The sequence below is a fragment of the Armigeres subalbatus genome, chromosome 1 (genome assembly GCF_024139115.2).
Source record: "Armigeres subalbatus isolate Guangzhou_Male chromosome 1, GZ_Asu_2, whole genome shotgun sequence".
NCBI classification, from domain to species: domain Eukaryota; kingdom Metazoa; phylum Arthropoda; class Insecta; order Diptera; family Culicidae; genus Armigeres; species Armigeres subalbatus.
Window position 1 is genome coordinate 17,570,894 of NC_085139.1, and position 26,369 is coordinate 17,597,262.

Sequence of the window (26,369 nt, forward strand, 5' to 3'; positions counted from 1 at the left end):
GATCGGGTGATGTGCGTAGTTCGAGTTTCAGGGGCATTCTCGAGTCCCTTCAAAACGCGTAGAGGTTTACGGCAAGGTGATGGTCTTTCGTATCTGCTATTCAACATCGCTTTGGAGGGAGTAATACGAAGGGCAGGGATTGACACGAGTGGTACGATTTTCACGAAGTCCGTCCAGTTATTTGGTTTCGCTGACGACATTGATATCATGGCACGTAACTTTGAGAGGATGGAGGAAGCCTACATCAGACTGAAAAGCGAAGCTAAACGGATTGGACTAGTCATCAACACGTCGAAGACGAAGTACATGATAGGAAGAGGCTCAAGAGAGGTCAATGTAAGCCACCCACCACGAGTTTCTATCGGTGGTGACGAAAGGTGGTTGAAGAATTCGTGCACTTGAGTTCTCTGGTGACCGCCGATAACGATAGCAGCAGAGAAATTCGGAGGCGCATAGTGGCTGGAAATCGTACGTACTTTGGACTCCGCAAGACGCTCTGATCGAATAGAGTTCGCCGCCGTACCAAACTGACTATCTACAAAACTCTTATAAGACCGGTAGTGCTCAACGGACTCGAGACCTGGACGATGTTCGTGGAAGACCAACGCGCACTGGGAGTTTTTGAAAGGAAAGTGTTGCGTGCCATCTATGGTGTGGTGCAGGTGGCGGACGTGGTACGTGGAGAGGGCGAATGAATCACGAGTTGCATCAGCTGTTGGGAGAACCATCCAGCTGCTGGGAGACCCATCCATCGTTCACACCGCGAAAATCGGACGATTGCGGTGGGCCTGGCACGTAGCCAGAATGACGGACAGTAACCCGGTGAAAATGATTCTCGACAACGATCCGACGGGCACAAGAAGGCGAGGTGCGCATGGACCGGGCCGAATGAGAAGGCCTTAATCTGAATAAATAATAATAATAATAATAACAGGGACGCAGTTCTTCTTCTGTGGGAACCGTAAATTTCCTTCCTTTCGGCCAACCGGCTTCCAACAGTTGCAGAAAAGAAGGACCATTGAACCAGACGCTGTTATTTTTTAGGTCTGGACCATTTCCTCACTTCGTAGCAATGTCAGCCGGATTCTGTTTTTATGGTACCCACCGCCATCGCTTATCGTTAATAGCTCTCCTATTCTGCACGCAACAAACTGCTTGTATTTACGATGATCAGCTCGAATCCAAGACAGAACAGTTGCCGAATCATTCCTCATAACTTTCCTTGTAGGGGCCCTCCTTAGCCGTGCGGTAAGACGCGCGGCTACAAAGCAAGACCATGCTGAGGGTGGCTGGATTCGATTCCCGGTGCCGGTCTAGACAATTTTCGGATTGGAAATTGTCTCGACTCCCCTGGGCATAAAAGTATCATCGTGTTAGCCTCATGATATACGAATGCAAAAATGGTAACCTGGCTTAGAAACCTCGCAGTTAATAACTGTGGAAGTGCTTAATGAACACTAAGCTGCGAGGCGGCTCTGTCCCAGTTTATTTATTTTTTTTTTATTCTTTTTTAAGGGGTTTTTTTAATCTACAGACTAAGTTCAACACCGACTCTGTCCCAGTGTGGGGATGTAATGCCAATAAGAAGAAGCAGAAGAACTTTCCTTGTAACACGCACAGTGTGGTTTTCTTCATCAAATTGATATAAAAGAGCTCCAAGGTCTGCGGCCTGCAGCTCTAGTCGTGGAATAGATTGTGCCTTTAATGAAGCTACCTTTGTTTTCGCAGCCACAAGCACACATCCCGGCACTCCATCAGGGTCCAACGTCCGAAAATCAGCTGCCACGCAGTATGCAGACTCGCTCGCATCTACGAAAACGTATAACTGTAAATCCCTGTCTTTGACACCACCGAAGAAGTAGCAGTGCGGAATTTAAGGCTTTCGGACATCTTTAAACATACTTGTCCTATTTCGCCACCGTCGATGCAGCTCGTCACTCACCACTTCATCCCACTGCACTCCGGATCGCCACACATCTTGGAGGAGGATTTTCCCATGAACAACGAATAAGTTGAATTTGCAATGTTTCAGGTATGACTTTATATATTTTTGTAGTAAAATTGAAGTTTGATATGTTAAGCAATGTGCTCTACTTTTTCGATAATATAAAATTTTTCAAGATTCTTCCTGGAGGCTATATCTCACCGACCCTTTTCGGTAGCAGCAATGTTATACAATTTCTAAAAAGCTGTTAAAAATAGCTAACTTTTGAGGGTAAGCCTGATTGGTAATTGCATTAAGGTTTGGCATTATAATCAATTTTATGAAATTTGAAGAGCATTGTTCCCAAGATACGAAATACAAAATCGTGAAAAAAGATCAACTTGCACCGATACCATCAGTAACCACTAAATGCATTCGATTCCTGGTAAGATTCTGCATTGGTAGAGGTATAGAACTTCAAATTTTTGAATTATGCTCCTTTTTGCTGAAAATTTCTCCATTGTGGAACGTTTTGACTTTAATTTTCAATTAACATAAAAGTATGTAGATGCCTCAAGACAAACATTATTTCAGTTTTTTTTTCGCAAGTTAACAGTTTTTATCGATTGTTCGCATATCACTTGCTTTCAAATCTGGTATAATTGCTCGCTTAATTGATGTAGTATTTATTATAAGCTTCTTTATTTATGAATAATTTTGTCACATCTTTGAAAGCACTGCAAGGTTTTTGAAATACCAAAGTTGTCAATTCATTGCGAATACAATGAACAATGTAAAATAAGCCTACCAATCCTCGTACATGACTTACCTTCATACATTTGAGCATATTGAGGAAAGCCGGCAGCTCGGAGCCATCGACACGCTTCGATGGCTTCAATTTCTGAAACGAGAAACATAATAATCGTCATTTTGGGCCGTTTAATGATCACAATGTAAAATGAATTTTCTTTCGAAGCACAACGCGAATTAATCATCAAATTTGTTTTATTTAACTTTTTATCAAACATCATGGTACACATCTAAAATAACTCTAAGAAGCACCGAAGCTCATCCAAAACGCCTTATCCATGTTGTTCTCCGCCGCGGACACTGCTCGACCCCTCACCGACGCAGAAGCCGCATTCTCCGCATGTTCCGTGGCCGTCAAATTCGAATGGCTGCCCGACTTCGCACTCGTAAAACCGCCACCGCCGCCGCTACCATCGCCTGCAAGAGAGAAAAGCTTATCATCGTTTAGGCCACCAGCGTTGGGGCCGGCTTCCGGGTCGTCCGTGACGCTACGGGCCCGGCGGAACAGCCTCGCCGCAAAGTAGTGCTCAACGTTGAAGAAACCTCGCTGTTTCCGGGTCTGCAGCCGAGGGCTCAGAAGGATGTCAGTTTTGGCATACGTACTCTCTGGTTTCGAATCGGCGGCGGAGCGCGGTGGCTTCTCCCTGGGGCAGAGCTTTCTCGAACTGATAGGAGTCCCGGGCACGGAGATACTTCTTTGTGGCAGCTGCTTAGGCGAATCGTTTACTGGTGGTAATCCGTCAGTGGCGTTGGAGCGCGAAATTGGATTTTCGCTGCGATTGTTATCTTTCTGCTGGTGGTCAGATGATGTCGGTACGGTGGGAACAACGTCACGTGTAATATTTTTCACGTCTACTTCTTGGTAGACCTCGGAGAACTCTCTTCGGAATGCATTTTTTGCCGCCGACTGGTCAAAATATTTCCGAACAGATGGATCCTTGGCGTCGGTTGTGTACAGCGTTTGGGCAGCTTCAGAAAAAGTTCTAGCGTAGGACTTCTTGGCATCGGATGAAGACAAATAAGAGTTGACAGAGAAGTCATTTTGTACTACTTTCTCCCCCAGCTTGGGTGGAACGAACGTTCCGAATAGCTCTTCCAAAGAATCGTTTCGGACCACATGGTTTTCGGCCAACTTGGGCTGTTCAACCTGTTCGATAACTTGAATAGGTTTTTCCTGCTGCACAGTGGTTTCTTCACGCTTGATTTCCTGGTAAACCTCGGAAAAGTCACGTCGATACGTCTTCTTTGCATCAGATTGCTCGAAATAGTCTTTGATGGTTGGGTCTTTGACATCAGTTGAGTTCAACGTTTGCGCAGCTTGGGAAAATGTTCTTGAGTAACTGTTTTTCGACTCCGACGTGTTAAGATATTCATCGACTGAGAATTGATTTTCTCGTGGTTTGACGGTCTTGCTGAAATCCGGCTTTGTCGTTTTCAAAGCTTCCATTTCTTTGATGAATTTATTCAACGGATCAGACAGGCTCGTTTGGTCTCGATTGTCAACTGAATCACCCTCATCTTCGTCATCGGATGAATCGCTTATATAATTTCGTTTCTTATATTTATCCAGATGCTTTGAGCTGATAGGTGTCCCCGGTACTGATGACTTGTAACCTTTCGTTATCGATGCGGAATCAGCTTTGAAAGGATCATCCTCTACTTTAGCCGGATTTAGTTCATTGACCGCTTCGTTGAAATTTCTTGTATAGGTATGCTTTGCCGAAGACTCCTCAAAATATCTTTTCACAACCGGACTTTTGACTTCTGAACTGTGCAACGTTTGCACCGCTTCACTGAACGATCGGTGATATGCATTTTTCTCTTCGGATTCCTTAAAATATTGCTGGGCCGCATCTTCTTTTGTTTCTAACTCGTCCTCTGAGCTCGAGCTATCCAGATTGACCACCTCCGCGTGTTGTTGCTCCTCAAGTTTTGGCTCATCTCGACCAAGTCCCTTCATGTCCTTCAAAAATTTATCAATCACCAAACTGCTGACCACGATCTCATTCGGCATTGATACCGGTTCTTGTGGTTCAACCACTTCCTCTGATTGCGATTCGCGCCTCAACCGCAGATAGCGCGAGGAAATCGGTGTCCCCGGAACGGACAAATCGATTTTCGGCACAGAGGCAGTACTCTTGGCGGACTCCGACTGGAGCGATTCGACTGAGGTCTTCCGCTTGGCTTCGTAGAAGGTTTTCATTCCCTCGAGGAACCGCATCTTGGCACGGCGATTCCGATCGGCCACCGGGTAGCGCTGCTGCTGGTCGGTCATAATTCCCGTGGAGATTATTTCTACTGGTGCAGGCGAGATTGGTTTGAGCGAAAAATTGAATATCACATGACAAGCTTGATGAAACACTGCGGATTAGTGCTCGCGGAGCGTTTCCGTTTCGAACGGATTGGTGAGTATCAGCACGGTCGGTCGGATGGTCAAACAAAGACTGATATTGAACGTTCGTTACGTGAAAAACGGTAGCGATTTGTTTTGATTTTGTGGAACGATAAGATAAATTTAGACATTTCCTGAGATATCACTACTGATTGAATATGTTTCTTCGATATCAACGGCTTGCACGAGAAACGGCTTTGACGTTAACGCAATCTCCTCAACGTTTGCTGATTTTGTGGATTTATAACCTCTGATGCTCATTTAATTCCTAGCATATCTAATCGTTTTTGATGCTCAAGTAATCATGATGAAGATTGTTATGAATTTTTCACAGATTATTATTAAAAAAAATTACCATTCAATATTGATTTCAGATCTGAATAAATATTTTACAAACAGTTGTACAGTTGCTTTAGGTTAAAAGTCTAAACATCTTTGTGGCCACAAGTAGTTGAAAATTTATTGATCAATGCCATTAATTATGATTCTTAAGTCCAAGACAAACATTGCATTGTTTTAAACTAAAAGTAAAAAAATTGTTATAGCTGCTCATTTGAGTTGAATGAAATAGATTAATTATAGCGCAAAAATTCAAGGTCAAAATAAGTACACTGAGAAAATTCTTTATATTGAATATATTTGTCGCACACATAAATTTTTGCAATTTGGCGACCCAAATATATGCAATTTGTACCCACACATAAATTCAATAACTGCATATTAGAGACCACACATACATTTTATTTAATTATAGATTATATTTGTACTTCGCGTGGAGAGTGGTTATGTGTGCACTAATTAGAATCATGAATTAAATTAATGGATTTTTGCCAATAAAAATATGTGGAATTTTTGCAGTGTAGGCATGTGTCGTGTTTTCAAATCATCACATTGGACAGCAAAAAAATCAATAAATGCTTCACCGCAAAATAACGAAGTCGTCCAATATCCAATACGAAGTTTAAATCTCTTATCGATAATGAATCTCAATTGTTCTATTTTTTGCCCATGTCAAACATTGAATGAAATACATCAACCGTTCAGTATGTTTTCCCCATTCCCCAACAGAACTTATCTAGAGCAAAAGCTCACTCTCCGCCGCGCTCTCTTATACTGAGGAAAACAACAACAACAACCCCCATCATTGGAAAAGCAACAGTTTTCTGCTGCTCGGCTCCCACCACCAGTTGCTAATGGCAACGACTCACATCACCGCCGCGCGCTTGCTTTGCTTGCACTACACATCACTTATAGACGGGTCGACGAGTCGTAGGAATACTTATGCTGATTCCTCTCCATATGCCACTCCATACGGTTTGCAGCCTTTATTTTTTGCGTTCATCGTTTTGGATTCTATACACAACGCACATCACATCACAATAAAGCGATAGGAGTGCTCTGCCACCCACCCACCGCTGCTGCCACTTTGTGTAGGTATCTACTCTGCGACTAGGAATTACAACGAAGTAGACACTGCCACTGCGCGACGACGACGACGACGCACAGTGGCGGTCATTCACGCGAAAAATAAGGAAAATCTTGGAAATTTATGCTGGGGAATGACTTTTGCAATAATGCATTTTATGAGACAGATCGAATCAGCTGTTTTTCTCGCGTTTGTCTGCTTAGTGGGAGCCCGTTTGTTTGGTGATTCATCAATTCGACCTGTTTTACTTTTCGATAACCAGGGCTTTAGAACAAAGTTTTTCATATGAAACGTGTCGTTAGATTATTCATACCATTGCATTCCAATCATAAAATGCTGAAGATAACACTAATGAAAAGTAAAACGTTACTAACATTATTTTGTGTTCTTACCTAATGGAAAGTTCACGAAAAATCATACCAAAACAAAGCATTAAAAGTGAATAATCGGGCCACCGCGAAACGTCTCATAAAACACCGTACATGATCCGAACATAATTTGATGGTGTCACGGATGATGATTCCATTAAAGGAGACCCAAACGACCCAGCTACGGCCAGACATTGGTAAAACACCGAAGACAACTAATCCAAATATGGCAAGGAAAGTATTGAATCTGTTGAAGTGTCGACCGAATGTTTCGATCCTCAATGTTATACTGGTACGGAGATAACAATGTTTTTTTGTATCAAAGTAAAACACATAAGGTATTCCAAAGCGAGCTCAATTTGAAGAAAAAGTGGATAAAAGTATCAAAATAAGTCGGCCACTCCTTTGTACATATCTCATGTGAAGTCAAGGGCAAAGTGCGGGCATTCAGTTTTAAAGAGGACATCGAGTACAGTCTCTAACAAGATATGTGTCTTCATTGTTGGATGTCAAAGTTTAACTATAAACTGTTTCTTGCCCTTGCTTAGTTTGTTACTGATGCTTGTTTCAAGGTCGCTTCCTTTCTTGGTTATCCGAAACAAAACCTGGTTCCCTGTGTAGTGAATTGTACTCATCCACAGGTTATGGGCCCAGTTTTTGACTTAATGTGGCCGGCGATTTGCTCCAGTTCTCCAGTTCAATCGAGTTAACTGACAATACAGATTCACTTTTCAGTGAATTTCTGACTGCGACCAAAACGCTACCACCTCGTAATTGATGACTGGTTAAACCGTAGCGATCGCATCGGAAAATGTGTAATCGGAAGAAATTTCACTACGTTTGATATCTGCTCGTAAATTCCATGAAAACGAGTACGTCATAGTCACAACTGGATAACGCCAAACGAAGTTGACTAACTTTTGTGCGCAGCCCTCTCACATTCTGGTAGTACACAGATATCATGTGGTATAAAGAAAGCTGAGCGCTGATAGGTAAAACTGGCAGAGGCAGTGCATCGTAGTTTGGTAGCTTGCTGGCTGAGACGATATACGGAGCGGCCTGAAGTTCTTCAATCACACTTGCGGCTGGAGTCACGTGAGATGTCAGGAAGTGAACGTGATGAACTGATGAATGTAGACTGGAATGGCTTAACTGTGATGAACGGATAAGGGTCTTTCTCACGGCCAGAGGCAAGTTTGTCAGTTCGTGATCAGCGTAAAGCGTGGCGAAGTCAGATGTCAGGTTAACAGTTTCAACTGATTGCTATGTTGAAAAATCTATGCTCGTCAAGACTTGAGGCGCTTGGCAAAGATGGGACCAAGATTTTTATGTACAGGTTATCCGACTTGTCAATATCCCAAACTCAGCCATCTTGGATTTTTGTATGGAATTTATGTTCGTTTGATTACGTTTTGCATTGAAAATGTATGTACCCCCCCCCCCCCCCGCGCTGGTTATTCCCATCTACTGACGAAGTCGGATAACCTGTACAGAAAAAAATCTTGGATGGGACAGTCCAGGATGAGTGAATCGTATGGTTAGCTGCGACTAGTGTTCAGCAGATGGCAATTGATACATTTTACGAGATCAGAATCACATTCATTAACTTGATTGATGGCCCTCAGCACATTTCGGACAGCATGCGGTTTTCTTACAACAAACAGCTTTGTGTCCATATTCGGAACAATTGAAGCAACGCATGACATCAGTTACTTCGAGCACTGTTTTTAAGGTTCGGGTCCGCATTCATATCCTTAAAAATTACCGATTACCTCGATTTTTGGTCTTAACGGCTTTTGTATTGCAACGTCGTACTTTGTCTTGAATATTTCAAAGGCAGCGCTGGCTAGCATCAACGCGTGTTCCCTCGACCGAATGTTCCACTGGATCAAGTTTCGAGCAGTTATCAGCCTTTGTGGATACTGAGGGCTGCTCCGTTCTGGCTTGAAAATAACCATTTTTTCTATTTTCATAACTGTGTGTGAAATTTCCGACTAATTCAGCAGGCGGCGGAAGGACGGCGGTAGGCACTCTGTGTTACTTAACCGCTACTGTGCCGAGATCTACTGTTGTATTCTGCTACCAGAATCCACACAGAATCTTTTAGATTTTCCATTATTCATTGGTTGTGGATGCTGGTCTATCTCATCGTGAGTCCAATGTGTCCGTTTCTCCGTGTCGTAAATCCAACAATCGTTGCATTGTTCGGTTGCTATTAGTCCGGGTAACGTTGGAGGAATGCCTCCGAGAAGAATAAGTTGTCAGTCGTCTTCAGGCAGCCGTGACGGTAAGGCGCGTACCCCAAACACCACCGTATGGGCTGCGGACCCGGCGAGAGAGAGCTTTTGTGACAATTTTTGTTATTTTAATTACTAATGGTACACGTTTTATAACAACTGCTGTTATAAAAAACTGCTGTAACAGAATAACAAGTTCTGATATAAATCTGTTACTATCTACTGGTCGGGTTACACAATATTTTTTCAAAGTTTTTTGCCATTTCTGCAATATCCGTGAGACTTTCCAATTTATTGGCAATTTCGTCCAACCGTTTTTCACTGTGCCCATCGTCGTACTCGGCCAGGCTGAGACAAACATCACACACAAATATAGCGTTTTTTTATCTACTGCAGAAGTTGTATCTCCTTTGCTGACGCGCCCGGCAAGCGTCAACGTGAATAGATAACTTACATCGGCCGAAGCATTCGATGCAAGCGTTTTGATCCTCGATAGGCAAAGCACACTGAGCGCACGGTTGAAATCAGAAACGATTATCGCTCACTTCACCATCCATCCCCGCGGGCATCATGCCCGAACAAGAGCAGCTTATGCACAACAAAAATACAGACTATTGTTGGTTGGAACAAACACAAAATTCTTATGAAATCTGAAATCTGGAATTTGCGAGAAAGAATCCACGTGTCTTGGAGAAACTCGAACCCTTAACCTCCCACTAAGAGCCAGCCAAAAAATTTAACAAAAAATTGATTTTCGTAAGGCCAAGTTGCCGAATAATATGCAATTAGCATTGTGCAGTTAGATGCAGGTACAACAGGCAGTGAACGTGACAGTGCTGGAGGATTTTAAGCGAAGAATTGTGTGTTCTGGAGGAGTGGGCGGTGAAGTGGCTGTCATGAACGCGATGAAGAAAAATCGGGAAAGAATAGTACGGGAAAAACCTGCTACCAATGCGGAAAGGCCGATCATCTGCGGCGCGATTGCCGAGCCTGGCAATACGCGAAGCGGGGCATCGAAGTGAAACCGAGTGCGAAACAAGAAAACGAGGGCGGTGTCGATGTTTGCTCTATAGGGTAGTGAGCTAATTCCCGTCGTAGTAGGTAGTGCTTGGTTTTCAAATCTAATTTATACGCCAGCCCAACTACTTACTCTAACTAAATTGTATGCAACACGTATTTTAGAGTTCCTAGTTTTCATTGTGTACTATTAGCGCATTGAACAAATCATAGTTTATTGAGAATCGGCAATCAAAAATACCCTTCAAATTTTTCAAATTTGTCTTATGAAAATCTGATTACGTCCATGAGAATTTTCATTCGTCCAGTCTAAAACTTGATGGATTGCTGTCAAATAAATCTGTTGGTATTGGTGTTGCGATTTCTACAAGTACACCAAATTAGTTTTTTATGCGGTATCGTACCGTGTTAAATAAAAATAACATAAATTCAATTAATATTGGCCTGATCTGAATATGATATGTGTACATTGTGAAACATTGAATAGAATATGTGTACGTAGGATGTTCGCGGCTAACCAAGAAATACCTGAAGTGGAGGTCTTCAGATCTACACGCGTAATCAATGATCTACAGGCCTGTTTTGTAAATGTAATGTTTCCATTATAGTATATATAACAGAATCTGCGTATGGAAGACGTTCGCGGTTATCCAAGAAATACCGGAAGTGAAGGCCTTCAGATCTACACGCGTAACCAATGATCTACAGGCCTATTTTGTTAATGTAATGTACCCATTGTGGTACATGTAACAGAATCTGCGTATCGAAGACGTTCGCGGTTATCCAAGAAAAACCTGAAGTGGAGGTCTTCAGATCTACACGCGTATCCAATGATCTACAGGCCTGTTTTGTAAATGTAATATACCCATTGTGGTACATATAACAGAATCTGCGTATGGAAGATCTTCACGGTTATCCAAGAAATTCCTGAAGTGAAGGCCTTCAGGTCTACACGCGTAACCAATGATCTACAGGCCTGTTTTGTAAATGTAATATATCCATTGTGGTACATATGATAGAATCTGCGTATGGAAGATCTTCACGGTTATCCAAGAAATCCCTGAAGTGAAGGCCTTCAGGTCTACACGCGTAACCAATGATCTACAGGCCTGTTTTGTAAATGTAATATACCCATTGTGGTACATATAACAGAATCTGCGTATGGAAGATCTTCACGGTTATCCAAGAAATCCCTGAAGTGAAGGCCTTCAGGTCTACACGCGTAACCAATGATCTACAGGTCTGTTTTGTAAATGTAATGTACCCATTGTGGTACATGTAACAGAATCTGCGTATCGAAGACGTTCGCGGTTATCCAAGAAAAACCTGAAGTGGAGGTCTTCAGATCTACACGCGTATCCAATGATCTACAGGCCTGTTTTGTAAATGTAATATACCCATTGTGGTACATATAAAAGAATCTGCGTATGGAAGATCTTCACGGTTATCCAAGGAATTCCTGAAGTGAAGGCCTTCAGGTCTACACGCGTAACCAATGATCTACAGGCCTGTTTTGTTAATGTAATGAACCAATTGTGGTACATATAACAGAATCTGCGTATCGAAGGCGTTCGCGGTTATCCAAAAAATACCTGAAGTGGAGGTCTTCAGATCTACACGCGTATCCAATGATCTACAGGCCTGTTTTGTAAATGTAATATATCCATTGTGGTACATATGATAGAATCTGCGTATGGAAGATCTTCACGGTTATCCAAGAAATCCCTGAAGTGAAGGCCTTCAGGTCTACACGCGTAACCAATGATCTACAGGCCTGTTTTGTAAATGTAATATATCCATTGTGGTACATATGATAGAATCTGCGTATGGAAGATCTTCACGGTTATCCAAGAAATCCCTGAAGTGAAGGCCTTCAGGTCTACACGCGTAACCAATGATCTACAGGCCTGTTTTGTTAATGTAATGTACCAATTGTGGTACATATAACAGAATCTGCGTATCGAAGGCGTTCGCGGTTATCCAAGAAATACCTGAAGTGCAGGTCTTCAGATCTACACGCGTATCCAATGATCTACAGGCCTGTTTTGTAAATGTAATACACCCATTGTGGTACATATAACAGAATCGGCGTATGGAAGATCCTCACGGATATCCAAGAATTCCTTGAAGTGAAGGCCTTCAGGTCTACACGCGTAACCAATGATGTACAGGCCTGTTTTGTAAATGTAATATACCCATTGTAATACATATAACAGCATCTGCGTATGGAAGACGTTCGCGGTTAACCAAGAAATACCGGCAGTGAAGGCTTTCAGATCTACACGCGTAACCAATGATCTACAGGCCTATTTTGTTAATGTAATGTACCCATTGTGGAACATATAACAGAATCTGCGTATCGAAGACGTTCGCGGTTATCCAAGAAATACCTGAAGTGGAGGTCTTCAGATCTACACGCGTATCCAATGATCTACCGGCCTGTTTTGTAAATGTAATATACCCATTGTGGTACATATAACAGAATCTGCGTATGGAAGATATTCACGGTTATCCAAGAAATCCCTGAAGTGAAGGCCTTCAGGTCTACACGCGTAACCGATGATCTACAGGCCTGTTTTGTAAATGTAGTTTACCCATTGTGGTACATATAACAGAATCTGCGTATGGAAGACGTTCGCGGTTATCCAAGAAAAACCGGAAGTGCAGGCCTTCAGATCTACACGCGTAACCAATGATCTACAGGCCTATTTTGTTAATGTAATGTACCCATTGTGGTACATATAACAGAATCTGCGTATCGAAGACGTTCGCGGTTATCCAAGAAATACCTGAAGTGGAGGTCTTCAGATCTACACGCGTATCCAATGATCTACAGGCCTGTTTTGTAAATGCAATATACCCATTGTGGTACATATAACAGAATCTGCGCATGGAAGATCTTCACGGTTATCCAAGTAATCCCTGAAGTGAAGGCCTTCAGGTCTACACGCGTAACCAATGATCTACAGGCCTGTTTTGTAAATGTAATATATCCATAGTGGTACCTATGATAGAATCTGCGTATGGAAGATCTTCACGGTTATAAAAAAAAAAAACCTGAAGTGGAGGCCTTCAGATCTACACTCGTAACCAATGATCTTCAGGCCTGTTTTGTAAATGCAATATACCCATTGTGGTACATATAATAAAATCTGCGTATGGGAGATCTTCACGATTATCCACAAAATACCTGAAGTGAAGGCCTTCAGGTCTACACGCGTAACCAATGATCTACAGGCTTGTTTTTTCAATGTTATGTACCCATTGTAGTACATATAACAGAATCTGCGTATGGAAGACGTTCGCGGTTATCCAAGAAATACCTGAAGTGGAGGCCTTCAGATCTACATGCATAACCAATGATCTACAAGATGGTTTTGTAAATGTAAGGTCCCTTTAATATCGACTCATGGAGGTTTCACAGTAACAGAATCTGCGCATGAAAGCCGTTCGCGGATATCCAAGAAATACCTGAAGTGGATCATTTCAGATCGACACGCGTAAATAACGATATAAAGGCCTGTTTTGAATATATAATGTACCCATTATTTTTGCCTTTCTCATACAACAAAGTTGTACCGAAAGGCTATCATTTCACCTCAAGAACGAACTTTTTATAGAAGGCCCGGAGACCCATAGTGTTATATACCAATCTACTCGACTCAACGAACTGTATGCATGTGTGTATGTGTGTGTATTTTTTATTTTTTATTTTTCTACAAGGGTGAAAGGCCATCAAAATCTGCGCGACAGACACCTCGAGCATCCACACTATGCTCGAAGGCGAACAGGGATGGGCTCCTCCCGACCTGCTAAAATGTGCCTCCTTGATAAACCGGGTCCCTTATCCTCCTTGCCTCGATCCCCCCGGGACCACGGGATGCTGCGACTAATTCCGGGGGGGGGCTGTGCTCATGCACTTCTTCTAAAATTCCGGCCCCTAGCTTAGGCTAGTTCGCCGACTGGCTTGCTGAGATCCACTTCTACGTTGTCTCGATCCCTCGGCGGTCGTGCCGCAAATTTCCTCACTCGAATCCTCCTGACTTCCCCCGGCGTCGAGGGTGGTCCACCAGTTCCGGTGAAGGAAACTTCCGCACTGATGGTGCCCCGACTACCGGCGGCTATCGCAGGGGACGCTTTCGCGCATTGCGCCGTCTTTGTCTTCGGGTTGCAGAGGTGGTCCGACAGTTCCGGTCGTGTATGTTTGTGTATGTGTTTGTGTATGTGTGTGTATGTGTGTGTATGTGTGCACAAAAGCTAAGAAAAACATTAGACAACTTTTCTTATAGCAATCCTTAGCCGATTTTCTCGCAACAAGTTTTATTCGATAGAAGGCAACGCCTAGTTGATCGCGTTTGAAAGTTATTACGAAAATGGTACATTAAGCCGAGCCATATAAGCGACATATAAGGTTGGTGTCTTGACTAAATGCGAGAAAGGCAGTATCACTATTCGGTGAACTAAGTTGGGTTTTTTTTCTTTGAGGTCGTTCAACAATGATGTCACAGGTTTTAGGAGGGGAGGGGTTTGTAAGATTTTGTGACACTGCATATAAAAGGTATACAAAAAAGCGTGACAGAGGAGGGAGGGGGTCTAGAAATCTAAAAAAATAGTGGACGTCATATTTGAATCATCCCTTTATTTGTGTGTTTTTTAAGTTTAACATCAAGTTCAACACAAATGTATTCAATATGAAGAGAGCATAAACCATATTTAAAATCGGAACATTGATCTTCAGCTACGCGTGAAGATCAAATTGTATTCCAGGGATTTCTTGAATGACCAAGAACATATGCTGTGAGGGCATTCCGTTATTCGTACTACAGAGAGCATGTACCTTATTTGAAACCGGAGAATTGAGCATCAGCTACGCGTGTAGATCGAAAGGCCTTACTCCAAGGATTTCTTGGATGACCAAGAACATAAGCAGTGAACGCATTCTGTTCTTTGTGCTACAGAGAGCATGTACCATATTTGAAACCGGAAAAGTGATCTTCAGTTACGCGTGTAGATCGAAAGGCCTTACTCCAGGGATTTCTTGGATGACCAAGAACATATGCAGTGAACGCATTATGTTCTTTGTACTTCAGAGAGCATGTACCATATTTGAAACCGGAAATTTGATCTTCAGTTACGCGTGTACATCGGAAGGCCTTACTCCAGGGATTTCTTGGATGACCAAGAACATATGCAGTGAACGCATTCTGTTCTTTGTACTACAGAGAGCATGTACCATATTCGAAACCGGAAAATTGATCTTCAGTTACGCGTGTACATCGAAAGGCCTTACTCCAGGGATTTCTTGGATGAACAAGAACATATACAGTGAACGAACTCTGTTCTTTGTACTACAGAGAGCATGTACCCTATTTGAAACCGGAAAATTGATCTTCAGTTACGCGTGTAGATCAAAAGGCCTTACTCCAGGGATTTCTTGGATGACCAAGAACATATGCAGTGAACGCGTTCTGTTCTTTGTACTACAGAGAGCATGTACCATATTTGAAACCGGAAAATTGATCTTCAGTTACACGTGTAGATCGAAAGGCCTTACTCCAGGGATTTCTTGGATGACCAAGAACATATGCAGTGAACGCATTCTGTTCTTTGTACTACAGAGAGCATGTACCATATTTGAAACCGGAAAATTGATCTTCAGTTACGCGTGTAGATCGAAAGGCCTTACTCCAGGGATTTCTTGGATGACCAAGAACATATGCAGTGAACGCATTCTGTTCTTTGTACTACAGAGAGCATGTACCATATTTGAAACCGGAAAATTGATCTTCAGTTACACGTGTAGATCGAAAGGCCTTACTCCAGAGATTTCTTGGATGACCAAGAACATATGCAGTGAACGCGTTCTGTTCTTTGTACTACAGAGAGCATGTACCATATTTGAAACCGGAAAATTGATCTTCAGTTACGCGTGTAGATCGAAAGGCCTTACTTCAGGGATTTCTTGGATGACCAAGAACATATGCAGTGAACGCATTCTGTTCTTTGTACTACAGAGAGCATGTACCATATTTGAAACCGGAAAATTGATCTTCAGTTACGCGTGTAGATCGGAAGGTCTTACACTGGGGATTCTTGGATGACCAAGAACATATGCAGTGAACGCATTCTGTTCTTTGTACTACAGAGAGCATGTACCATATTTGAAACCGGAAAATTGATCTTCAGTTACGCGTGTAGATCGAAAGGCCTTACTTCAGGGAATTCTTGGATGACCAAGAACATATGCAGTGAACGCATTTTGTTCTTTGTACTACAGAGAGCATGTACCATATTTGAAACCGAAAAATTGATCTTCAGTTAAACGTGTAGATCGGAAGGCCTAATCTCCAGGGATTTCTTGGATGACCAAGAACATATGCAGTGAACGCATTCTGTTCTTTGTACTACAGAGAGCATGTACCATATTTGAAACCGGAAAATTGATCTTCAGTTACGCGTGTAGATCGGAAGGCCTTACTCCAGGGATTTCTTGGATGACCAAGAACATATGCAATGAACGAATTGTGTTCTTTGTACTACAGAGAGCATGTACCATATTTGAAACCGGAAAATTGATCTTCAGTTACGCGTGTAGAACGAAAGGCCTTACTCCAGGGATTTCTTGGATGACCAAGAACATATGCAGTGAACACATTCTGTTCTTTGTACTACAGAGAGCATGTACCATATTTGAAACCGGAAAATTGATCTTCAGTTACTCGTGTAGATCGGAAGGCCTTACTCCAGGGATTTCTTGGATGACCAAGAAAATATGCAATGAACGCATTGTGTTCTTTGTACTACAGAGAGCATGTACCATATTTGAAACCGGAAAATTGATCTTCAATTACGCGTGTAGATCGAAAGGCCTTACTCCAGGGATTTTTTGGATGACCAAGAACATATGCAGTGAACGCATTCTGTTCTTTGTACTACAGAGAGCATGTACCATATTTGAAACCGGAAAATTGATCTTCAGTTACACGTGTAGATCGAAAGGCCTTACTCGAGGGATTTCTTGGATGACCAAGAACATATGCAGTGAACGCATTCTGTTCTTTGTACTACAGAGAGCATGTACCATATTTGAAACCGGAAAATTGATCTTCAGTTACACGTGTAGATCGAAAGGCCTTACTCCAGGGATTTCTTGGATGACCAAGAACATATGCAGTGAACGCATTCTGTTCTTTGTACTACAGAGAGCATGTACCATATTTGAAACCGGAAAATTGATCATCTACGTATTCTTTCTCTGTACCACAAGGAGCATGTACCATACTTAAAACAGGACTGCAAATCTTTGTTCCTGAGCTCAAGCCATTTCTTGGATAACTGGACGACTTATCTGTGACTTTATGCAGAATAACGTTCGTTTCGGTCAATTTTGAAAGTCAAACTTAAAAGTTTACTTCGGTTCCAGTTAACAAAAATTTCCTATTGCAACCCCATTTCGACCGCATAAAAATGGTTTCGATTGTGCTGCCATTCAGTTAAATGCCTCAGTCTGTCAAACAACTAACACACATGCTTAACATGTACGTGGGTAGTGCTGCCAACTGATTTCTGTTATGAAATTATTTCTCCTGTTTCAAACTTTTGGAATAGTGGAAAATTTTGGTGTGAATGACGAGTGTGTATGAAAAATATTTATTTGGAAGACTTTTCTTTTATTACACTAGCGGAAAATAATTGAAAAACCCACTTTTATTGACTGCATGATGTATTATCAGATGTGTAACATAAGATTATTTCAGTTCAAACTGCCAGTTTGGCAACGCGTTTTTCGACTATAAACAAGGCGACGAAGAAAATAAATTTCAAACGCTCTAAAGTTTGAAAAAACAGATCATTTGAACGCCTTCCGGTAGTTATTTTTCAATTATTTTTCACTTGAGCAATAAACATTGCTTTTATTTAGTGCGCCGTGAGAAATTTATTTGAAAAGTGCGGTGAAAAGCAGTGAATTAAGTTGATTTTGGTGACGGTGTTGCGCGTCTTCTACAGCAGTGAACGAACTGGATTTTCCTTCGTCGCACGGGTAACGTAGGAAATTGTGAAAAGTCACTGCCGCAAAGTTAAATGTATCTGTATTTCAAGTAAGTAACACCGGAATGTAATTTAAATGAATGCAGATCGTAGTGTACACTTTTTCTATCTCGCCAGATGGTTAGTTCATTATTTTAGTTTACGATTCGCGAGTATTTAGTGATTTAGAATTTGATATGACGAATGCTAGCGCCATGGACGAATTAGCGCATAACCCTAGCTACCAAGGAAAAATGCGATTTATGGTACATCAATAGCGGCGCCTGCTACTAGCGGGAACCGATACTATTTCAGGAGGAAAGCGCTAGTCTGGAATGAGAGGCCTTGAAAGCCGCTATGGATAGTGGGATGGATTGAATGCCGCTCCCAAAATGCAAACAGCTAGTTGTTAGACGATGGATTTCCCAGCTGTATGGATCCAGCAAAATCGTGTGCCTCAAAGCGAGATTTGTGGTACGAGATTTTAAGGGCCCCATACACGGTTCGGCATGCTGTATAACTTTTACTCCGTCCAGGAAATTTGGTTCGGTCGGATTAAAGTCGGAGCGTCTGAGCGTTGTACTGTCCAACAGTCGTACGACTTGCCCACAGACTCTCTAACCGAAGACCACTTTCTGGTCTTCGCTTCAACTTTGATCAGATAGAACCAAATTTTTTTGAGCGGAGTCAAAGTTGAACAACATGTTGGGGCGTGTATGGATCCCCTTTACTCTCAGTGTTGACTTTGAAGAGGTGATACCCCCAGCAGCACAAGTTAGACAAAAATGGCTGCAGCAACTTGATTGTGACTGAATCCGATCACATATAAGATGCAGTAAACTATGTGGAACTAGAGGCCTGGAACGTCATTTGACATTATATGAGGGCAATGTTTACATGTTTTCATCCGAGTAAATTTCAATAAAGGCAATATTTACACATTTTTTATATGGAATTTTTGACCCGTGCAGTCGTATGTTTGTGTGCACGTTGCAGGGGAGGTATCAGACCATTAGGCAGAAGGTCATTAGGCCGAAAGGTCATTTCTTTATCCTTCTTCCATCTTCTTTCTTATTTCTTTTTTTTTCCTTCTTCTTTTTTCCTTCTTCCTTCTCCCTTCTTCATACTACAAATCTCATTCTCCACTTCACATTCGGCCTAATGGCCATTCAGCCTAATGACCATTCGGCCAAATTGCCTACGGCATAATGACCCAGTATCGCTGGGGAATATTTAATAAGTTGTATTTAACAATGAGCACTTTTTAATTGTTTACGTTGACGATTTTCTCGTCTCAAAGTGCACAAGAATAACAATGCCTACAGTGTGCTTCAATAGTCTACTTGGTTGCAAGAACGGGGTTCAATTTGATGGGAAAGAACGTTTCAACTGCCTTATATAAGATGCCCTTCGCTTTCGTTGGCCACGATGAACTCTTTAAAAATTCAAACCACCCTAAAACTGATGTCCGGAAGCAAAGAGCAGAAACAGACCGCGTCTCGGATATTCAAGACTTCCCGAGTAAATTATTCGATGGCATAAAATTCTAAATAAAGTTGAAATCAGATCTTGAATTTTTCAGATACTGGGATCTGTGAATTCATGCTTACAAAAGGAGAGCAGATCGGACTGCTTATGTATGGTTATATCGGATAGGGGCATCTTGATCATAATGACAGCTTGTTGAAATAGTTCTGAGACTAGACCGGGTGTACCTTGGTAACCGATCCTAGACAGAAGGTCCAACATGGCGTTCCCCGGCACCCCACAGTGCCTCTGGATCCAGGCTAAGTTTGTCTACTGGTGCTCGTTGGCTAGGACGCCATATATCCAGGGGTTATTTTTGGAGTTTCAGGTGGTCGCCATGGGAGAGTTGGCTGGGATGAGAATCGGTTCATTATAAGGTGGGGTGACGGCGTCCCTGAAGATCCTATTCTATATTCCACGGACGTTGGTGCGGTGAAGGTAGCGACTTTGCGGCATTGCCGCAAGCACATGTTGCGGATAGACATGATATATTAGTTGAAGGTCGATGACAGAATGTTTACCAAGTTTCAGTAGTCGAGTGAGCTAAGCTCCAGCCCATACAGAAGCCTGCCTATGATTGCTTCTGTAACCCATTAAAAAAGACCCCCTTTGTTGGGCCTGTGAGGCCTAGAGAGTGTCTGAATTAGATTGACTCTGGCGCAATAGGTAATCATATCAGACTGGAAGTAGGGCAGGATGGTTAGGCTTCGGTCATTCGACACCCCGGGGAACTGCACTGTCCTCCGATTGAGGATGTGTATTTCGTCTAGTTTGATACTTGGCCTTGACAGCTGATGTTTGCCTCTACAGACACGACCGCGGAAGCATTTGCTGCCTGTCAACGTAAATCCTTCCGAAGTAGCCCAATGGTGAACGGAACTCACTACACACACACCCTGGTGTTCCGCCGATGACTACTGACAAGATGTGGTCATGATGAATAGAGGTGTAGGGGAACTGTACCGGTTTTGTTCCTAATTTGGCCAATTTTGCGAGTAACTCCAAAAATAAACCAATTTGCAAGAGTTTTATTAGTTCCAACAAGAGATATATCCCTCACCCTTTAACGCTGCTTTCAACTGATCGATTATTTTGGAAAAATATGTATTTTTCAGGGATGGCCAAATTAGGCGCTAAGTTGGCCAAAACCGGTGCACTTCCCCTAGATGTTGATCGGCAGATGGCGAGAGGCTCCTTCCATGGCGACCAGAAAAGTGTAGCTCCCAGACACTCTCGTCTGTTTTCGCTGCCTATTAAGACCCGTGAGTTATTGAAACTCTTCCGCTGAGTTGCTTGAATATTAGGACGTCCTGATTTGCGACGACAAGTTCGGCATACATTTACTGCTTGAAGGCATCCTGGAGGACATCCCTTAGGCCAACGAAATAGGTGCTCGTCCCATATCCATGCCAGGATGCGTGTTGTCGGAATCCAAGCCAACTTTCCCCGTAGACAGCTATTTACCAACCTTTTCCTGACCTTACAATTACCGGAGGTCAGAGAGATCGGAACTCTGTCGCCATTCTTTCCGAAAAAGAGCAGTTTTGCCATGTTTTGTTTATCAGATCCAGAAGCAGGAATTTTGCTGATAGTGAAAGTTCCTTCGACATGGGGTACCCTATACCGTCTGGAATGAAAAAGTCCTTCACTTAGCATACCGTTTTCGGCTCACACTGACAGCAAGATTTCGGCTTGGCTTGGCACACACATTTTTCGTATCTGTTTCTCCCTCCCAGGGGTAGAGTATTTGACAAAGTGTTTACATACCGAAGCCAAAGAGGCAAGATTTTATAGTTTTTCTGGTTGAGAAGAATGGGGGAGACTTTCTTTTCCAACTAAGGCCGTCGTTATCTTTTTTTTCTTTTTTTCTGCAGACCCTTCAGGCCCTTTGGAGCACAAAAGATACGATCTCAGAAATCGCGAAACTCTTCTGAGTTCTAACACTTTGCTTCACGGAACTCAGGAAAATCCATTTCTGAAGGCAAAGCATTCCTCCACGGAACTCGGCCAATGTGCTCCTTGAAAACCGAATTTCGAACAGTTTGATTCTCGGATTTCAGATCATTAGCTTCCTGACGTGCGGATAGTTCTGTATAGGAAATCAAAACTCAGAAAAACTTTCCTCGAAGCTAGGGCAATTTGCTACATGGACTTGGACATGGAACTCGGAAATTTCGCTCCTCGGAACGAAGAGAACAATTTGCATCACGAAACTCAGACAAATTCTTTTTAGAAGGCGAAACACTTCTTCACGGAATTCTTACGATTTGCTTCTCGGGAATCACAAAATTTCTTCTCGAAAAGCAGAAAATTCCTGCCGTGAAGTCGAAGAATTTCTTTTCGGAACGCGAGGATTTCCTTCTCGGATTCCGGAGTAATTTTTCTTGAAACATCGTACAATTTTTCATCGGAAAGCGGCCCATTTTACTTGCCACACGAGATACATACTCATACAAGGCGGGCATAAAAAAGCTTTCAATAAATAACTGAGGAAATGTAAATAGAATACTAAGTTGAAAAGCAGGCCAAGTTTCAGTTGGAATGAAGAGCCATTGAAGAAGAAGAATTGCTTCTTAGAATGCGGAAATTTATTTATCGAAACATAAAAAAACTCCTTATCTTAACTAGAACAATTTGCTTCTCAGTAATCAAGGAACAGTTACAAAAAAGTTACTTCTTATCGGAACGAGTTAGTCCAATATCGTAACATGGAGTATGCCTTCTCGGGAATCGGACTATTTGCGAATGCGAAATGATTTACTCCAATTTCTTATCGGAGCATGAAAAAAATCATTCACGAGACTCGGAAATTTAGCATTTCGAAGCTCGAAGTATTCGCTTCTAGGAACCTGAACAATTCCCTTTCGGAATGTTTAGAATTCCTTCCCCGACTAGCACACATGTTGCAAGTTCTTTGCCGCAACTTACATGTGACAAAATTTAGGCACATTGAAGTTGCTGCAACCAAATCTGTTCGAAATGTGCAACTGGGGTCAAGAAATCATAGAATTTTGTCTCGTGCCGTGGAGAATCCTTCATTGGAACGCGAAGAAACCCCTTCTTGGTTTTCGGATAATAAGCTTCTCCGAGTTTGTTTCCTTATCGGGTCACAGATCGGGTCAAGAAAATTTCTTATGGGGTCACGGATGGTTCCTTATCAGACCTAGGAGAATTCTTTCTCGGAAAACGGAGAATTTCTCACCTGAACTTGTAAGATTTTCTACTCGGGCAATTTGAATCTTAAAAACTCAGAGTATTTCTTCCCGAAATGCGGAGAATGTCTTATCTGAGCGCGAAGAATTCCTAATTGGAACACAGATAATTTACATTTCGAACTTCACGGGTCATTTTAATTCTCATTCATCTCGCACAATTCAAATCTCGAAAATCCGAAAAATTGCCTCTCGAAATTTGCTTGATTTACCTCTTGGGACTCGGACTATTATCATTTTGGAACCAGGACGTTTTCCATTTCGGAACTCGGAACACTTGAATTTCGGATCGTAGGCAAATTTGCACTTAGGAACTCGGATAATATGCCTCCGGAATGACAAGATGTTCTAATCAAAATGCAATGATAATCCCTTTCGTATCGCGGAGTTCAGACAATTTTCATTTGAAATTTGGACAACTTGATTTTCGGTATTATGAAATTGTTCTTTACTACTAAGGGTATGCGATAACACACTTTTTCCTAACGAAACGAAACGAAATTTAGAATGTCTATGTTGATTCAAAACGAAACGAAATATAGATTTACTTTCGAGTCTTCGAAACGATACGAAATCAGGGTCCATTTAATTCGAGTTTTTTCGAAACGAAACGAAATATTATTTTTTTTTCGCGGAATTTTTATTAAATTGGTTTTATATTATGTACGGATTTTCGATTTTACTTTTCAAAGTTAAATAACTGTTTTGCGATAAATAGAGTTATAATAAGAGAAGAAGTAGTCTGTGATAAATCACCTCGTTCCCGTTTATATACAATTGGCAATAAGGCAATACCCCAGCATTTGTGCCGCTTTCAAAGCAATACATGGAGCGTGTTCTCCTGAATCTGATCAATCAGTTCAGTTTTATATTAGTAAGTATATGCACATATAGAAATTGTTAATTTCTTTTCGTTTCAAATTTCGTTAAAAATATAATTTCACCTGAATTTTCTTTATTTTTTTTTTATTTTTTTATAGGGTTAACTCAAAGTTTCATTGACGCTAAAGGTTGTAATCGAGTAAAAACCAACCGTGTAAAAAAGTACTGGGTGTAATCTACTCTGGATAAAAAAAAAGTTATTCACTTGCTTCGGAGTTTCCAATTCATGTCCAATAATGATGCCGGTCATATGCTTACAGTCAATTTATTTCTTAGGGCCTTCTTAACTCTTAAGCGATCTCCACGTGGTGCGATAGAGAAGGATTGAGTGTAAATCCTTCCAAACCACTATTGTGCCCTTCACGCGTTGGAAGAAGTTCTCACTGAACAACATGATATTGAAAGGTACACGATTTGAACTTTCGAATACAGTCAAATTTCTTGGCGTAGTTCTTGATAGCAAACTTAACTGGAACATGCATTTAGAACACGTCATTAATAAAGCGACAAGTGCTCTATGAATCAGTAAACGAACTTTTGGTAGGCAATGGGGACTTAAGCCAAAAATGATCCATTGGATATATTCAGCTATAGTAAAACCAAGAATTACTTATGGTTCGTTGGTCTGGTGGCCAAAGACGAAAGAGAAGAATGCTCAGAAGAAACTCGAAAAACTTCAACGATTAGCGACTATCTCAATTACAAATTCAATTACAAATCAAGTGCACTAAATGCTTTACTGTACATGCTTCCTCTGCATCAAATTGTACAATAAGAAGCTGAAAGATTGCCTTGAGGATCAGAAGATCCGAAAACCTCTTAGGAGGTGACCTTAAGGGTCATCTTAGCATTCTCAAAAACTTCAGTATAAACTCCCTAGTAATAAACAATGAAGACTGGATGGAGAAAAAGTACAATTTCAATAGACTGTTCAAAGTAATTGATCCCGGGCGCAAAACATGGTTGAATGGAGGACCAATACTTCGTTCAGGATCAATTACGTTTTATACTGACGGTTCAAAATTGAACAACCAAGTGGGAGCAGGAGTTACTGGCTCTGGGATAGACATATCGATTCCCATGGGAATATGCTGGCGAGACTCGGATCATCAAGTCGGTTTACAGGACCGGAACCTTTTTGCAGCTTACCAACTTCTTCTCTTCGTATGAAGGTATGGGAATCTATGAAAATAGAAACCAATTTTAGGAACGCAACTAATGCCAGGCAATCGAAACGCTTTATCACTCCAAATGTTTTCATGACTCGCTACATCTTAGAATTATCTAAAAGAGACCTAAGCACTTATACGGCTCTCATTACAGGTCATTGTTCGAGTCGATATCATTTGAAGCTTATAAGGAAACTTCAAAATGATCTATGTCGCTTCTGTGACATAGAAAAAGAATACTCGGAGCATACCCAAGCAGCACGCGCAACATCTTTCAAATAGGTATTTGTTCCTAATAAATTGCATTGAAGACACTGGCAATACATCGAGTCACATCAAAGCCACGTCCCAGTTTCATAAAATCACAATGTTTCATTTCCGTTAAAGTGGCGTCGCAATATTCTACCCATCTGACTTCTTGGGTGGTTTAAAACTCGATGTGTTTCATATCAGAAACAAAACAGATGAGTTGCAGAATTAATAACACTTCGGTTCATTGCTGTTACGACAATGTTTCTGATATGTTGCAAAACACTTTGAGCTCAGCTGAGCAGTATTTTATTTTTGACAGTCCCCTGCATGTTCCGTAAAAGGTACAATGAAGTTACAAATGACTTTGTTGTTTATGTAGTGCACTTGTAGCAGAATATCCAAATAGAATTGTTGGTGTGATGGTTATAGTAGAAGGTGGCAAATCTCAAGATCCATGGTTCCATTCCCGGTTGGTTTTTGTGTTTTTATTTTCATTATAGCCGCAAGATGTTGCAAATAGGCTCCACCTCTTGCGCTTTTTGTGTCACAAAGGAGTTCCAAATACGACGCGTTGTGCATAAGTCAGACCTTTAGTAAGTCACACCACAGTTGTTGTTACTCACTGAGAAACAAGAGGTGTTGCTATAACATATATGTTATGCCGTTGTCCGGCAATTTTTCGAATAAGACAAAAGTTCCAGTTGGAATGTAGAACCATTGAAGAAGAAGAAGTAAGCGTTAATAGAAAAAAATGTATAACATAAAGTTTTGAAAATAGTTTTATGATTTAGTTAAGCGGCGCAGCCAAAATTTCTGCTAATATAAAGTATGGTTTAAGTTTAAATTTGTTTCGAAATTCCGCGGAATTCCGTTAAATTTCGTGAAAAGCTGGTTTTTTCTTGCGAAATTTTTGTAATTTTACGAAACGAAACGAAATGAAGAAATCAGATTTCGCCATGCTCAAATTCCGCGAAATTCCGCGGAATTTCGTTTCGAACCACCTGAAACGAAATTTTTCGAAATACCGCATATGCTTATTTACTACTCATAACGCTGAGTATCCACTTTTTCGCGGTGTGGTTCGGGATAAGATCTACCATTGTAACATTGCCATTGCCATTGCTA

General features: G+C 41.6%; 2 protein-coding genes across 9 annotated transcripts in view; both read right to left on the reverse strand.

The window, feature by feature from the left end:
* The window catches only part of LOC134222299 (stAR-related lipid transfer protein 13), a 433,861-nt gene that overhangs the window by 32,000 nt on the left and 375,492 nt on the right, over positions 1 to 26,369 (reverse strand). For all 8 annotated transcript variants that reach the window (XM_062701465.1, XM_062701461.1, XM_062701453.1 and 5 more), the window contains one exon: positions 2,754 to 2,825. In XM_062701465.1, coding sequence (XP_062557449.1) covers positions 2,754 to 2,825 — 72 coding nt within the window. The remainder of the gene's footprint in view (positions 1 to 2,753; positions 2,826 to 26,369) is intronic.
* LOC134208141 (uncharacterized) lies at positions 2,933 to 5,358 on the reverse strand. Its single transcript, XM_062684209.1, has 2 exons — positions 3,338 to 5,358; positions 2,933 to 3,151 (listed from the first exon to the last, which is right to left on the reverse strand). Exons 1-2 carry the CDS (start codon positions 5,007 to 5,009, stop codon positions 2,976 to 2,978), a joined length of 1,848 nt encoding a protein of 615 aa, XP_062540193.1. The 5' UTR covers positions 5,010 to 5,358; the 3' UTR covers positions 2,933 to 2,975.